Here is a 16,112-nt window from a genome sequence, read left to right on the forward strand (position 1 = left end):
GTGGGACGATCTGGTCACAGGACAACTACCAGTCGTGCGACCTGAACAAAGGAGCACGAGCTATAATGGAAAGGTTTAAATCAAACTATATTTATGTATTAGAGTGAGCAAATCAAAGTTCAGTCCTCAATTCAATTGAAAGTCCCTGGGATGACCTGCAAATTGCTGTTCACAGACACTCCCCATTTAATCTGATGGATGTTTTTGTTATTTTATTATTACTTTGTTAATACTTGATATTTCATATACGGTAATTGCACTTTTTCTCAGTTAATTGATAGTTCATAATGCTCAACTACTGTCAGAAACTTTGTACAATCAACTAATCATTGTGTGGAGCAATGCCGTAAAAGAATATTCCTCTAAGATTAAATAAAGTATTTTCTCCTTTCTGAGCAACAAATGCCATCATGGGAGAAGTTATTTTCTCTCATTTTGTTCTGGTTTTGTTTGTGTCATTCATCGTCCGTTCCTTTAATGCCAAAAATAACGTCTAAAAATGCTTGATTTGGACCGTGGGAGTAAAGAGTATTCCCCAATGCTGTCCAGCAGGGGGCAGTGCAGCGCCTCTCTGAGATCACTGAGCAGGTGAAGAAGAGAGGCAGCTTGTGTACACGCATATGTCTATGGTGTACACGGAAGTAGAAAGAGTAGCTGTCGTGTTTTATGTGTCACGGTGGACCTGTGGGGTGTGTGGGAGCTTATTGAAGAGACAGATTAGATCGGATCGGATTGGTTTGTGTTTGATCGGCGTGCGGACACAATGAGGACGGTCTTTCTGCCACTCGTCGTTGTTTTTCTGTGTGTTTGCCTGGTGGGAGGTGAGTAGACTTTAGCTTAGTATTTCCTCTCCTCTGTCCTCTTCATTGTGACAGAAATGTGAGACCCGAGCACTCGATCAGCTCCTTATCAGCCTCCTCAGAACAGAGCTCCTGTCCTCTATCAGAGAGATGAGAAAGAGGGATGGTCCATAAAGTAGATCCTTGTATTTATCTTTGGTGTGCGTGCGTGTAATTTGTAGTGAGGCATTTCACTATAAACTGAGCAGGTTAGTTAGTTATTCGTGTGCTTGTAGAGTTGTTGAAAGTTATTTTAAAAAGTGCTTATTCATGTCGAACGACATGAGGTTATAATGGCTTATAAAACAAAAAGCAGGCTTGAACGCCATTAATATAGCTCTTCCCCCAGGGAATCAAACACACTACCCTCAGAGCTTCAGATTCTGTGGTTTCCTCATTTCAACTGACTTCAGTTCACAAATATCTCCCAACCGACCAGGGAGACTATTGGGGGCTGTACCCCCCCCCCCCCCCCCCCCCCCCCCCCCCCCCACTAGCGACATGTACTAGTATGACAATAAGGAATCCTTGAAGATGGCCCACTCATAGATGCATACATCACATCAAACTATTCTGAATGTACGTGATCCATTCTGCCAATGTTATTCCAAGTCAGTCTCAAGCCTGAAGTGTTTCTACACAATTGAAGCAATGCCTGATGGGTAAGGTAGTTAGAATCCAGGCCGGGCCCATTTGATGTAGAGTTTGCATGTTATCCCTCAACAATGTGGGGTCTCTCTCTTTGCTTTCCAGTTTTCTGCCACAAACCAAAGACATCCTTGTTGAGACTGTAATGTGACCGGAGATGTTGCTGTCTCGTTCTTAGAGCTGGCGATGCGTTTCTGGTTGTAGCTGGTCGTCTGCCCCCGTCAGTCAACTTTAAAACACTTGCACACTTTTCATGCAGCTCGGTTTTGAAATGCTTCACAGGAAGTCTGATACTGGCGACGAGGAAGCAGAAAGTGGATTAACAAAATAAAACCTTTAAGAAAATAACGAGACAAAAGAAACAAAACTAAACGTCGGCGATATTGTGCATCTCTGAGCCAATCTTCAAACTTAGACTTTATATTTTTATTATGCTCTCATACATCTTTGAATCTCAAATTCTAAAAATTGATTAAACCTTTTTCTCTCCTTAGACTTATTTATATGCTGTTTTGTTTTTACTCTCGGCACCTCATTAAGAGACATAACGTATAAACCTTTTTGTAATCTACTAATTTACTGGGTAAAAAAGGAAAACTTATTTAAACTCTAACAGAAACGAAGCATATGTTGAAAGTGTGTTCCCATCGTGCTGCAGGCACTGAAGTGCACTGAAACCTGTTGGCCACAGTGACACGTTTACAGTCTGACACAACAGGTCTGCCAAGTCCTTATGACACTTATGATCTTTTACGACGGCTGTAATGTTTGCTTTGAAGATGGTGCAGCTTGTGGAACCACAGTGTCCACAAAAGGAATTTATGAATCCTGTAAAGGTACATTGAATAGCAGAATGTTTGTATTTTATTGAGTTGAATTGTACAAGCAGGATGAGAAGATGCTGCTCGTCTGCATTTGGCCGAAGTACACCAACAATGAAAACAAAGACATTGCAGTAACTTTTCTTTCCACTTGCTTTATTTAGCCTCCAGACAAAAATCTGACATTCCAAAGTTTGTTTTCTCGTGTGTCCTCTGCGTTCATGTCCTGATTTTCAGGGGTTTTTTTGGTTGTTTTTTTTACAGCATAACTGATGTAATTGTGTAAGCCTACATACACTCTGCTATGATTTAATCATTAGGCGGAGGCTGACAAAAAGATGAAAGAAGACATTATCAACCGGTTGTGTCAGACAAGGTGAACAAACTTTCTCTGACACAACGTGTGTCAGATGTGTGCTGTGGAGGAAAAGCAGAATAACGAGTGGGCAGTTTCTTACCAGGATTTCTTTCAGCTTCAAATAGGCTGCATTGATGGGACGTCTTCAAAAATGTAATGCAGTTCTTTGTTGTTTGGTTTCTACTTTACGGTTTCCATTGCTTTTGTTATTTACAGGGGCTCCATTACAGAATGACAACCAAGGCTCAACCAACAACAACAATCCATCCAATCCAAACTCTGGAAATGGAGATTCAACAAACAAAGAAGTTGTAGAACAGCAAGCAAACGCAAAAGATCAGGGCGAGGAGGGAAAGAGCCAAGTATCAAACGTTAATGTTCCAAAGCCGGTATCGAAACTTGATGGAAGCAATGAGGAGGCTGAAACTGACGGGTCAATGAAGCAAAGTCCAGTTCAAGAAAATGCTCATGGACAAAGTCTGAAATCAGATGTAGACAATCAGCACAAAATAACAGAACTGTCAAAGGGTGAAAATGTCAAGGTGCCATTGAGTAGTCCCACACAGATCAGGTCAGAGGAAACCGGGTCTGAAAAAGCTGAAAATAAGGAGCCATTATCAGTAAATGGTGACAAAGGGACAACGGGATCTGAAAACGGCAACAGTGAGATGCTGGAATCGAGAAATGCCGACAACAAGAAACCAGAAGTAGGAGCGGATAAAGACAACAAAGCAGAAGCAGGAGAGGCTGACAACAAGAAAGCAGAAGCAGGAGAGGATAAAGACCAGAAAGCAGAAGCAGGAGAGGATAAAGACCAGAAAGCAGGAGAGGATAAAGACCAGAAAGCAGGAGAGGATAAAGACCAGAAAGCAGGAGAGGATAAAGACCAGAAAGCAGAAGCAGGAGAGGATAAAGACCAGAAAGCAGAAGCAGGAGAGGATAAAGACCAGAAAGCAGAAGCAGGAGAGGATAAAGACCAGAAAGCAGGAGAGGATAAAGACCAGAAAGCAGGAGAGGATAAAGACCAGAAAGCAGAAGCAGGAGAGGATAAAGACAAGAAAGCAGAAGCAGATGGTGAAGAAAACGGGAACACTGATTTGGAGAATGCAGAAAATAAAAACTTAACACCAGAAGTAAACGATGCAAGTAAGAAAACCGGTGACAAGAATTTGCTAGAGAACGATGACGCAAAAAAGGAAGAAAAGGCGGGAAAATCTGAGCACAACCCGACCGGAGTAAAAGACGAGGCAGAAAGCAGCCATTTCTTCGCCTATCTTGTCTCCGCTGCTGTGCTGGTGGCTGTTCTTTACATCACTTACCACAACAAGCGCAAGGTACGTTGGCCCTCCAACCAGACAGTCTTTCCATTGACCTAGATGACATTTTCTTCACGTCAGCGTTGTTGTAACCTTTGCAGACGGAAAGTCCCCTGCCTACGTACAATGTTAATCTAATCATGGTGTCATTTTGGTTGAGCAAATTGAAATAAGGACGATTGTGCGCCAACTGAAGCGATTGAAGTTGGCGCAATTAACACACGTTGTGGTGAGGTTTCTTTGTCTTGATCAAAGTGTGTGGGGAGGGGGTTAATCAGCAGATCATATTATACCAGCTAAGAAGAAGGTTAGAGTGTTAAAGTAGCATAAATTCATCTGACGTGCTGCTCTGCAGGAAATGAAAATGGAAATGGTCACCTCTGGTGTTGGGTCTGATTTGGAGGCGTTTGGTGTTCGCAGCGTTCAGACTTTAGTTGAACCGACTTTGGAGGCAGGCAGAGTTTTTCTCTCGTTAGCCATGTTGGGATGGAAGGACCCCCACCTCACGACAACACCGCCGTCGGAGTGTATCTCTGACAAGTTTGAACACACGCTTCCAGATTGCCGGTTTGATTAAATATGTAATTATGTCGTGGCTTTGGTGCCCTGCAGGAAACAAGATGTCATTTGAAAACGTTTCCATTTGTTTTTCTTTCGTCCTCCCAGATAATCGCTTTTGTTTTGGAAGGGAAGCGATCCAGAGCCTCACGTCGACCCAAATCTACACAGTACCAGAAGCTGGAGCAGCTTGTAAGTTCTTGTTGATGTGAGAGAGAGAGAGAAAAAAAAAAAAGAAGAATTTCTCCAAATTTGTTGTTTTTGCATATTTGTTGAATAATGAAATTCTTTGTTTCCTTGGTTTCCAGATGTGATCTCGGGCCGTCGGCCGTCGTAGCTGAATACACTGTTGTGTGGAGAGACGGAGGTCGGATGCTAACATCGGCTCATCGGGGCACACTACATTGCATTCACTTTGGTTTCAATGACCTTTTCTATTCGGTTCCTTTTTTCCTTTTTCGATGTTTATTGCATGACTATGCAGCTGACACTGTTGCCTTATTGAGGGAATTAGTGGAAATGCAGTGAAGGTAAAATAAGCATGCTGTTTTTTTGCACTTGTGTCATTGTCCCACTTGGAAGGCAATCTTGTAATCTGGCCTGACTTAAGGTCCTGACTCAGGATAATTCAGTAGCAAATGAGCTGTTTTGATTCCAGCCTTTGGTTGGATGATTTGTTAAGAGATTGCCCCTCATACAGAAATAAGCCATCTAAGTCTTTGTACAATACGGACTGTGTAGGATTTATTGAAGTTGTTAAAATTGTCTATATGATGGAAATATATCGAGACTTTTATTGAGACGTGTGAGAGCATCACACTTCTGTTTGTGTTCGCAATCACAAGTCGACGACTGGATGAATGTATTAACGTGTATTATTTGATTAATTACTCCATCTTCCTGAAGGATAAAATATCCTTGCAGGTAAATGGTGTGCATTTCATATTTATTTTTGCTTCAGTTAAGAATCGGACTCCTCGTCTGCGGTGTAAATAGAAGTGCCCGAGCGAGTTGCGCCGGCGGCGAGTGAAGGTGTGGAAGAAAGTCAACAGAAGATAACTGAAGCTCACTGCGGAACACGTCCTCGTTTCTTTGTTAAATTCATGGATTCAGACAGCAGCCGCGAGTTCTTAGGCAGAAGTGTGAAGCTGTAAACTAAGCCAAAAGACTCTTTGTCCCTCTATCTACCCACCATGTCCTCACGGCGCACTCTTTCTGTCTGATGTTTCCCATTGAGCGATTTTAACTTGTGGGAGGGGGCAGCCAATCATTACCTGACAGGAACCTACTAATTTTGACCATTTGAAACGTATTAATGCCAATAACATAACTTGCCAGTAGTATGATAAAAAAAACAAACGCATTTCACGCTTATAATTGGCAGAGCCGCACAGTATGTATCCTCAGTAAAATATAATGAATGTGCCGTTCATGAACCTATTTTTGATAATCAAACGGCATAAAAACTGTAAAAAAAAACCCAAAAAGAATGAATCATTACATTTTTAAAGTTTTTCTTTGAAATGGTAGATCAAGACTATAAAATTAATTTATTGGCATGTTATTACATCAGTGGCAAGTTATAACATTATTGGCTTCATAACATTTAAAATGGACAAAATCCCATTATTGGTTGCTGCACATTTATTTATACTTTGAATCACAAGCTAAACGTTTAATGTTGAATTTTCCCACGTCTCTGGTTTACACGTGTACTTAGCAGCTTCTTCTGTCTGGATTATTTTTTACCTGTACAGTAATTTAAGAGGAAAGAACGGGACTGTTGGGACTGCACTACAAGAAAACCTACCCAACTCTGGGGATGGCCAGGAATCTCTAAAATGTGATCTCCCCTTGAGCGCAGTTCAGTGTTTGTCTACGGAGAGGAAAGACTTGTGCCAAATCGTGAATGATTTTACTGTGGTTCATCGTGCTGCTGGTGTATTGTGCCTGTTTACTTGGATGAGCGCTTTGGTCGTAGCAAATAGGGATCAGAAAGACAGTTCTGTGAAAGAAATATATAGCTGAGCTATTTCCTGGCAAGAGAAATACACCACTACATCACAAGAAATATATTTTTATTGAGAAATCCGCATAGAAAGTGAAACATTTTTTTTAATATTTTTTTTTTTCCTGTGAAATTCTATCCGAGAAGTGGATCGAAAACATCCTGCTCATGTAGGTAAAGGTGCGGGTCTAAAGTATTTATTTCACTTTGTTTTGACTTCTCATGAAAACATTCTGCTGTTCCTCAAATGTTTGATGAAGTACTTATCAAAATAAATGCTTTTTGTACTTTCCCGCCTCACATGAACTGAATCTCATCATTATCTGGTACTCAGGGGGAGGAACTGGAATTATCAGTAGGACTGGTTTTTCTTTGGGAGAAACTCTTGCTCACATAAATGTAAAGAGGTTAATAAAAACAAACAGGATTTCCCGGTTCATAAATTACACATTTACACACCGAGTCAGTCCTGCTGCATAAAAGCAGGCACTTAATGTTAAAACTAGTTTCCAGAATTTCTGGTACATCTATTAGGAAAGGATTTGGTCCAGGAAGATGATTCAGTAAGGATTGCCAATAAATCGCAGTAGGTGTCGGCATGGCAGGGTTGTTACGGCCATATTTGGCATCTCCTGCACTTCTTTTGTCACTTAATTATATTGATGCAGGATATTGAGATGTGTACTTTTAGAATTGGTGGTTTATGGACACATTTCTAGGTGTTTTACACCTTTTATCACCGACTTATTGAATGCATGGAAAACAAGTGCAAACGGCACCTCACATACTAAAATAGTATCCTAGTGGATCAAATGTGGAAAAGGGAATGTATACATTTACAGATATTCCACTTTCAGATAGATTATGAAGGTTTAATGTTAACAAAGCCATTATCAATTACATATTCTATTTATTCTGATTCTGGAAAGCCACAGAAATACTTAGCAATAAAAAGTTTCTAGTTTTCAAGTAATTTAAGGAGTGAGCAACGTTGTGCAAATTAACCTGTATTATCACGTACATTTCTGTACTTCCACTTCAACAGTTCAGGGTCAAGACTTTGGACGCAGGTCCACTATGTAAGAGGCAAAGCAGGTTCATCCTGGACAGACTTCCAGTTCAGAAAACACAGACCATCAGACTGGATTATTGTGGAAACATGTGAGGGTGACAGTCAGCTTGTGTGTTTGCTTCCATCACTGGGAACACGTGAATGTAGCAGAGCAGGTTTCCTCACAGAGGCGTCATGTTGCGGCTCTGAGCTTCGTAGATGTCTGGTATCTCCCCCATGGAGGAGGCCACCATGTGGACCGAGTTACACCCGCGGAGCTCCCTCTCGTACTGGACGAGCTGCCTCCAGAAGCCGCTGTTCGGCCTCACCACGGGCCTGCCGGCCTTCACCACGTCGTGAGCCTCCAGCAGCGTCACGGCGCAATGCTTCATCAGGTAGACCATGCACAGCGCCGCCGAGCGGCTGACCCCGGCGTTGCAGTGCACAAGCGTACGACCGCTCCGCTCCGCGGCGGCCTGGATTTCATCCGCCACCGCGTCGAAGTGGTCGCAGAGGCGAGCCGCTGGGGAGTCGGACACCGGGACGTGGATGTAGCGGACCCCCGGGGGAGGAGCGCTGCCGCGCGGCGTCTCTGTTACGTTGATGACGCAGGTGATGTCGTTTCCGGTCAGTTTGGACGCGTCGTTCGCCGCTCGCGCGTTACTGAGGTAAAGGTGGTCGGTGACTCGACACAGGCCCGACAAACCTGCAGGGTGCAGCGGCTGCATGGATCCAGATGTTCTCCTGATATTTGCTTTCATTAATGTTAACTCAAACGTGGAACGCGACTAGTCAGTCTGTTCAACGACAGTCTTCTTTTTGTTGTATTTTAACGGCGGTTTACAACCATTAAATGGAGCAGTACCGCCCTTCTCAACGGCAAATAATTTAGGACAATCTTAAACAAGCGCACGCAATGTCGCCCCCAGCTGGACGGATGTCAAACATACATTCGTCAATTTAGAGAAATATTGTTTCATAGTACAAACTTAACACATAACATACAAGTTACATCAGTTTGGTACATTGGAAGATAAGGCCAATGCTTACGTTTACCAGGGCACCTGGAATAGTTACTTCTGCCAGAGATCAGATTAATATTATGGAGCTGGAAGTTATTTATTATTTATTTTCTACCATCTTAATTCTCTTTTTAAGTCAAAAAGATTTTTTTATGCTTTAATTTTGTTGATTTTCAAAACAGCATGAAATGAGATACGTTGTTTAGTTCATATACTTATTGCTTCATCTAGCTGTTGTTGACTTATTGTTTTTCTTTAGAAGAGAATACATCATGTGACTTATTGGCTTAATCATTTTTCACTGCAAACATTAAACAGGTTGGGCAAGTCAAGTTACGTCAAGACCTTTATTTGTCATAAACGCAATTATATAAATCGTATGACATGCAGTGAAATGTGTTTTACACCCGTTCCATATGAATAAAGATTAAAACACACAAGATATATATATATACACACACTTTGAAAGTTACCTTGAAAAATAAATCTGATTACTAATTACTAGTTACTCCTTTAAAAAGTAACTCAGTTACTTTACTGATTACTTGCTTTTAAAAGTAATTATGTTAGATGGCTTGCAATTTACTTTTTCAGTTATTTTCAGCAGCTACTGAAAGTAACTAAATAAGTTAGTTACTTTCAGCATTGTATACATAGATAAATAAGGTCAAAACAAGTCAATAATGTGTAATGTACTATTATTGTTATTCATGCAAAAGATAGTTCGCATACACTATATGACATACATATATTTGTATTCACATAACAATAAAAAAAAAAGCATACATGTGTATAAATGTTCGCTTCATATCACAAAGAGCCTTCACAATAACCTCACATAATAGCAGCACAAATGGCTTTTAGAAAAACAAAACAAAACAAGTACATAATAATGTTATCAAGGGTACATACAGGAAAGTTTTACTGATTATTTTTCACGTATTACAAATGAGATGTGATGGATGAACCCTTTGAAAAGTGATTTGTACAGCCGACTTTACTATCTTGTTATACTTCGTAATGTTGTTTTGACACAATCGGGTGTGTGTGTGTGTGTGTGTGTGTGTGTGTGTGTGTGTGTGTGTGTGTGTGTGTGTGTGTCCGGTTGAATGAGAACGGAGGAGCTGCCCAATTCTGTTCAGTAATAAAGCGGCTTTACAGATGTTGTGGATTTCTTCTATTGCTGCTGTTGGAATAAAATCGTGAAGCAGACTTCTTCTGTTAAGGATATTTATTGAAGCTTCAACAGACACACCCACAATGCAAACATCACCAGTCAGTCCGCTCGGGCGTGTGCCATGTGCAAGCTTCGAGCTAACCTTATAAGGGATGCCGAGTGGAGGGGGTGAGTTTACTGATTACACCAGGGCGGAGAGGTCGAAAACACGGGAGTGAGAACCTTCATGTGGTTCCCACACCTGTGGGTGAGAAACCTTTCTCGCTCCCACTGTCCTGGCGCCGTTGAGCTGAAGCAAAGTGAAAAGCTGTCTGCTGAGTTCGTAAAAAAGATTATAAGGCCGGAGTCACACAGACAAAAATAAAAAACATTTCAGCAGGATACAGAGAAGAACACAATCCTTCAGTAGCATATAATAATTTTTCCATAACACAGACAAGAAACTTATCTTCCTTTCCAACATCCTGCAAGACGATTGGGATAATGTGATTGCTGGTTTGGAAATAGTAAACGTGTTAGATTACTTGTTACTGGAAAAAAAAAAAAAAAAGCTTATATATATATATATATATATATATATATATATATATATATATATATATATATATATAGTGGCCTTTAATTTTTAGTTAGACACTGCTACAATTAGCTTTTAGCTGAAAATGCAGTTGGTCTTTATATACAGTATAGTCTGCAACCATTGATACAATTCAATTCAATTGCATTTATATAACGCTGATAGTGTTTTAATAGAATAAATAACTGCTTTGCTTTCCTTTTATTCTATGTCTCATTTCTACAAATAATCAATAATTTAGGGACAGGGCATCCCATGAACCCCTGATCTGTCCTGCTGTCGAGCGCCCCTCCTTGGGGCCCCGCCCCACACGTTGAGTACCTTGCTGCTGTGGAGCTGCTGGTGCCTACAGGCGCTCCGGTTTCCCGGGAAACGCAGATGGTGGATGAAGGGGGGCGGCGCACACACACAAAGGACCATAAACCTGTGACAGCAGCTGGAGACCGAGACCATGAATTGCGCTCTGTGTTCAGTCAAAGCCTCTGATCGCACTCTTTCCTCTACATGTCCGTCCTTCTGGACCGGACTCCTCCCGGTCCAGACCCGGACTGGACCGGACCAGTCCGGACTCAGTGCGCAGCTGCTGTCGGCGCTCCCACATCTGCGGTTTTCTCTCCGCACGGCGGCCATGAAGAGAGCACGTCTTCACTATACCGCACCCGAATATACCGCACACATCCCCGCAAACACACGCAAGACGAGCGGCTGAATGGTCCTCGTCATGGAAGAAGAAGAAGAAGAAGAAGACAACGAGGGACGAGAATCATCTTTACGCGTCGTTTGTTTCTGCCGGCAGGTGCATGTGGAACCTGTTCACTGGTAAGGAAAATAAAACCCAATATTCTTCATTATCTCGATATTCTTTATTATTCTGCACGGATCAAAGTTGTTCACCTGCTTTTATCTGCTCGATCAGGTAAACACAGACTCCTGTAGTCCTGCAGAGGAGGGCCTGGTCTGTAGGGGGTTCCTCTAAATCTCATCATTTTATGTGGGATTAAAATGTGTTTTTGTTATTTCTCACACATCACATTGCAGGTGGCAGATATTTACAGTGGTTTTTTTTATTTTTACCTTCAGGATTTATTCTTCTCTTCATTGTTGGGATGAAATCATGATTAAAACATGAATTTGTTTTATGAAAATGCACATTTGTGACTGAATTTGTTGTTGGTGTCATGGAGACTAATTCAAAATCAGGACAAACTTTCATACAAGACCACAACTTATGTAGCAGAGCTGTTTGATTGTCTATTGATCCCAACAGCTGTTAACAGTAATATTTTATCATGAGAAAGGCATCCCAGGAGCATTCTACCAAAACATTACTATTGGCAGTAAGACAAAGCGTGAGTGCAACTTGATCCAAGAATACAGTCATTCACTCCAGAAAGTTAAAGAAACAGGCAGAGCCGCATGTGTTCGGCGCTTTGTTCATTGTGGTTTTTGGTTTTCAGGTAACCTGGTTGTTGCGTGGACTCATGGACTCCTCTCCAGAGCGGCTGACCGCTCACCAGTCAGGATGCTGGAGGATCCAAGTGGGAACCAACATCAGGACAGGTTATGTGCACAGCCTGGAATGTCTATTTTTTTTTTTATTTTCTTTAATAAAATCACAGTTGAAGCTAATTCACAGATCAGACGGGGATCAGCTCATGTGATGTAGCTTTTTAGCTTTGGGTGTTTTTTCAGTTTCATTCATGAAGTTGTAAGAAACAACAAAAAGAAAGAATAAACAGTCCTTGGGAGTGTTTTGGGTGGACAGTTGGGTGGCGTCCCACTTTTCTGCTGCTTTGTGTTTTGTGTTCTTCTCCAGTTACGCTGATGAAAAAGCAGACCGAGGACGGGCCTGACAGGACCTCATTGTCCTCCTTCCTGGTGGCATCTCTCCATCGCCCTCTGCTGAGCTGCCTGCCTCGCTCCCTGGTACGCAATCCACCAGTAGATTTACACTACTGTGACTTTTATTTCCCCTCGTATTCACTTTTACACTCTGCACTGTGACTTGTTATATCGGTCTGGATGAATATAAACTGCAGCGCCAGTTTTTTTTATGGACTCCAGCTTGCTCTTGCCCTTGCCCACATCCAGTGTGTGTGTTGCTTTGTATTTGTACTAAACCTCTCTGCTGGTGGAGTGTGCAGATAAATTGAGAGCAGATAGAACACGGGAGATTAGTGACGTGCTAAATCACTGACATATTCTCGCTATATGCTACTATCATTCCCAGGATTATAGTTAAGAGTGGAGATAAACCATCCTCCAAGTGGAGACCGTGACCAAATCAGATTAGTATAATCTTCGACTCGTATTCATATATTCAACATTATGCAGGATTATACTGCCAAAGGAAATATTTGCATATTAGGATAAAAGTGTATATTTAAGAACATGTCATGTAAAAAAAAAATAAAATAAAAAAAAGGCTGACAAGGTGGCATTCATGTTAATCTGAAAATCACATCATGATTCATTGTATTTGCCTGTACTTTACTAACTTTACCTGCACTCTCACTTCTCTTGCAGTGACTGATGCATGATGGGAATACTGCCGCCCCCTACACCTTCAGGAGGGAGTCCAAGTCACAGTCTAACAAACCACTTCCTCTAAAATTACCAAGAGTTAATAATCCCAACACTATGTTGTTTTCCAGTCATTTTCAGTGTGATCAAATTCAGGAGAAAGGTTTTCAACGGCTGGTGTACAAAATGTTTTTTTTTAGTTTTTTTTTACACCCTCTCTCACATGTACGTATAATCTTTGGCTGTGAGTGATACCAACATAGCTTTATCCACACCCACGCTCTTCTTTTTCTTTTTCTTTTTTCCCCCTGTTCAAAAACAGTCACACTGTCGTCATCAACTTCACCTCACAGGCTTGTTTTCCTCCGCTGCTGTGTTACAGCGGCCTCCTCACTCCGTACCTCAGAAACTCTTTTCTCACACTTTGATCACTCCTCTCTGTAAAGGACACTTCACTCGAGGAGGCGTTTCAACATTACTGCCTTGTGTGCCTTCTCACGAAATCTAACACATAATCTGTGCCAGAACCAGACCTGGAAATCTCTTAGACGTCTAAGCCTGTAATGCTTTAAGAAAAAAAAAAAAACTTGCTAAAATGTGGGTGAATGACGAGTTTTCTCACATTCTAACGATGTGTAATTCACCCAGTATGTTTTTGTTTGTCTCCTAAGTTGGGTGTGATAGCAACCAATTTGACTGTACCAATGACAACAAGTACTGCTGTGTTTTTTTCCCGTGGTGTGTATGTGTGTGGGTGAAGCTGTCAGTGTGAATGCATGTGTCTCTTCGCATGTTCTCTGTAATAGTGTGTGTGTGTGTGTGCACGTGTGTGTGTGTGTGTGTGTGTGTGTGTGTGTGTGTGTGTGTGTGTGTGTGTGTGTGTGTGTGTGTGTGTGTGTGTGTGTATGTGTGTGTATGTGCATGTAATTCATGTCAGTTTGATGAAATGTATTAATGATGGGCCCGATGCTGGAGCTGCTTTATGGTGATCCCCCCCCCCCCCCCCCCCCCCCCCCCCCCCCCCATAGCTGCAAACAATTAATATATATTTTTAACACTGTCTGTTCCGGATCTGGTATAACGCATTATTTACAAATGATTATTAGCATTTGGTACAATTCCAGCGAAGGACTAGTTGTGCTTGTGATTTACAGGGATAGGATGGAAATTATCAGTGTACTTTTCTAATTGATGCCTACTGGCATTAATTAAACTGTCCTGATGCCCACAGCGCCATCATTTAAAGTTTAAACCAATTACAGCAAATGCTACTGATTACGTGTAAATAGCTTTATATCCAGGTCTGGGCTGTACTAACTGTATCTTACTAATATCTAACCGTACTAATGTCTGTTGGAGGATTACTAACCTATAATGAGAATGTTAATGGCTGGCATTTCTAACCCACTGACTAACCCTCTGCTTTACGCCCGTAGTCAGACGCACACACTCCTCCCACATGATCCTGCAATCCCTCTTCTCGGCACTCGATCAATTATTTAAGAAGAAAGTCCATGACAAATGTTACAGTGAACCTACCGAGAGGGGTTTCAGGATGTGGGGAGGGGGAAGTTATTAACTCGAAAAGTTGAAAGAGCAGCAGAAACAGCTGCTGACGTCTAAATGGGTTGACCACAAAACCTAATTACAATTAATACAAAATTGAATATTTATCAGATTTTCCACTGAAGCTTTGAATATTAAAAATCCACATTTCCAGAGATGACCTCTGGTTGAGCGCTGTGTGGTCAACCTCCGCAGGTGAGTGTCTGGCTTGTTGTCATATCAGCTCAAAAAGCAAAGACAGAAGCCAAGCAAACATCCGCTCTCGTACTAACTCCTCATCTTGATACTAACAGTGGTCGGGCTGTGATGACCCACCTATTGCCCCTACTAACAGCTGGGTTCTCTGTGATTTGAGGAGCTTCAAACAAACCGAAGCATGCATTTGGTCACCATTGGTGCTCATTAACTGACATTACATGGAGGTTTCTACCCAGTCCCCCGCCCCCACCTTGATGATTCCCTGGGTCAAGTCCTGACCCCAAGGGTGGGAGACGAGGGTTCGAACACCGGCTGTCACATCCAGCATAGTAACTATCCATATCCACAGTGCAAGTTGCAAAGGCTTGCTGTGTTGATCTCTGTAAAAGGGAACAGCCGAATAGACGTTTGTTTCATATGGAAGGTTATATCTGAGACATCATCTTGTTTTATATATGGGTGTTTTTAACAGTCGTCTTTCTGCAAGCAGCAGTCCTTTAAAAAGGAACAAGACCCTTTTTGTCTCCTGAAGCGGAATTAACACCTACTAACCCAAAGAGCTTTTAATAGCTCTCTACAAACTAACAAACTAACCCACTAATCAGCTAACAAACTAACTGGAACTGAAGTCGGTGAAGCACCCGGAACCCGAGGAGCTACATCGTTTACTAAATGTACTAACAAGAATCGTGTGTGTGTGTGTGTGTGTGTGTGTGTGTGTGTGTGTGTGTGTGTGTGTGTGTGTGTGTGTGTGTGTGTGTGTGTGTGAGCAAGTTTAAAACCAAATGATTGACCATCTGAATCCTATGAATCAAGATTTATTTCATAATGCAATATAATGTCCATCATCAATAACTGTTGTTGCAACATTTCACAAATGTTCATCCTGGTTGTATGTATGAACGATCAATGAAATCACATCATTTAAATATAAATATAGTCACAAGTCAATATTACAATTAGGTTTAAAAAAAAACAACCTATTGCACATGCCCATTTATTAAGTTCTCTCATGTCTCATGCTATGTATTAGTACATTTGTGTAATATATTTCCATAACGCTCCTTTAGTCCAGGTGGAAATGAGAATGTACATAAAATACAGTATCCAGTCCCATAAATGACACACAGCAAGTATCCGACATGTCAACTGTTAAAGAAATGATATATTTTTGTAATTCATTGTTCATCATGGTCTTCTCATGTTGTACATAAAAAAAATAAAGCTTTATTTCCATGTATCAATGGTTTATTGTCCATTGTTTACTTTATGTTGTATCTGACATATTGTACAGTTTCCGTTTGATTTAAATGTTTTTACTGGCAATAAATGAAACAAACATCACATGTAGAAAAATCTTTTTTGTTTGTATTTCTTATTTTTTTTATTTATTTTTAACACTACCAAGCTTGCAAAAGTTGCAGGACAGTACAAAATTAACACTTTTACT

At 41.3% G+C, this 16,112-nt stretch overlaps 2 protein-coding genes and 1 long non-coding RNA gene across 3 annotated transcripts; 2 read left to right on the forward strand and 1 right to left on the reverse strand.

Annotated features, from left to right (window-relative positions):
• Positions 1 to 596: 596 nt before the first annotated feature.
• tgoln2 (trans-golgi network protein 2) lies at positions 597 to 6,851 on the forward strand. The gene is made up of 4 exons (XM_080467882.1): positions 597 to 821; positions 2,883 to 4,000; positions 4,649 to 4,732; positions 4,849 to 6,851. Exons 1-4 carry the CDS (start codon positions 764 to 766, stop codon positions 4,852 to 4,854), a joined length of 1,266 nt encoding a protein of 421 aa, XP_080324008.1. The 5' UTR covers positions 597 to 763; the 3' UTR covers positions 4,855 to 6,851.
• LOC308112392 (dual specificity protein phosphatase 18-like) lies at positions 6,842 to 8,474 on the reverse strand. Its single transcript, XM_080467883.1, has one exon. It carries the CDS (start codon positions 8,358 to 8,360, stop codon positions 7,782 to 7,784), a length of 579 nt encoding a protein of 192 aa, XP_080324009.1. The 5' UTR covers positions 8,361 to 8,474; the 3' UTR covers positions 6,842 to 7,781.
• Positions 8,475 to 10,749: 2,275 nt separating this feature from the next.
• LOC308112459 lies at positions 10,750 to 13,468 on the forward strand. Its single transcript, XR_013935484.1, has 3 exons — positions 10,750 to 11,194; positions 11,833 to 12,301; positions 12,902 to 13,468. It is a non-coding gene; the product is annotated as an uncharacterized lncRNA (long non-coding RNA).
• Positions 13,469 to 16,112: the final 2,644 nt, after the last annotated feature.

This window comes from Lipophrys pholis (genome assembly GCF_963383615.2).
Source record: "Lipophrys pholis genome assembly, chromosome: 7".
NCBI lineage: Eukaryota > Metazoa > Chordata > Actinopteri > Blenniiformes > Blenniidae > Lipophrys > Lipophrys pholis.

Excerpts from the sequence above, each read along its gene's own strand:
- LOC308112392 (XM_080467883.1), bottom strand. The coding sequence starts at position 8,360 with ATGAAAGCAAATATCAGGAGAACATCTGGATCCATGCAGCCGCTGCAC.
- tgoln2 (XM_080467882.1), top strand. The coding sequence starts at position 764 with ATGAGGACGGTCTTTCTGCCACTCGTCGTTGTTTTTCTGTGTGTTTGC. Across the intron at positions 822-2,882 it reads GTGTGTTTGCCTGGTGGGAG|GGGCTCCATTACAGAATGAC; the intron begins GTGAGTAGACTT and ends TGTTATTTACAG. Across the intron at positions 4,001-4,648 it reads CTTACCACAACAAGCGCAAG|ATAATCGCTTTTGTTTTGGA; the intron begins GTACGTTGGCCC and ends TCGTCCTCCCAG.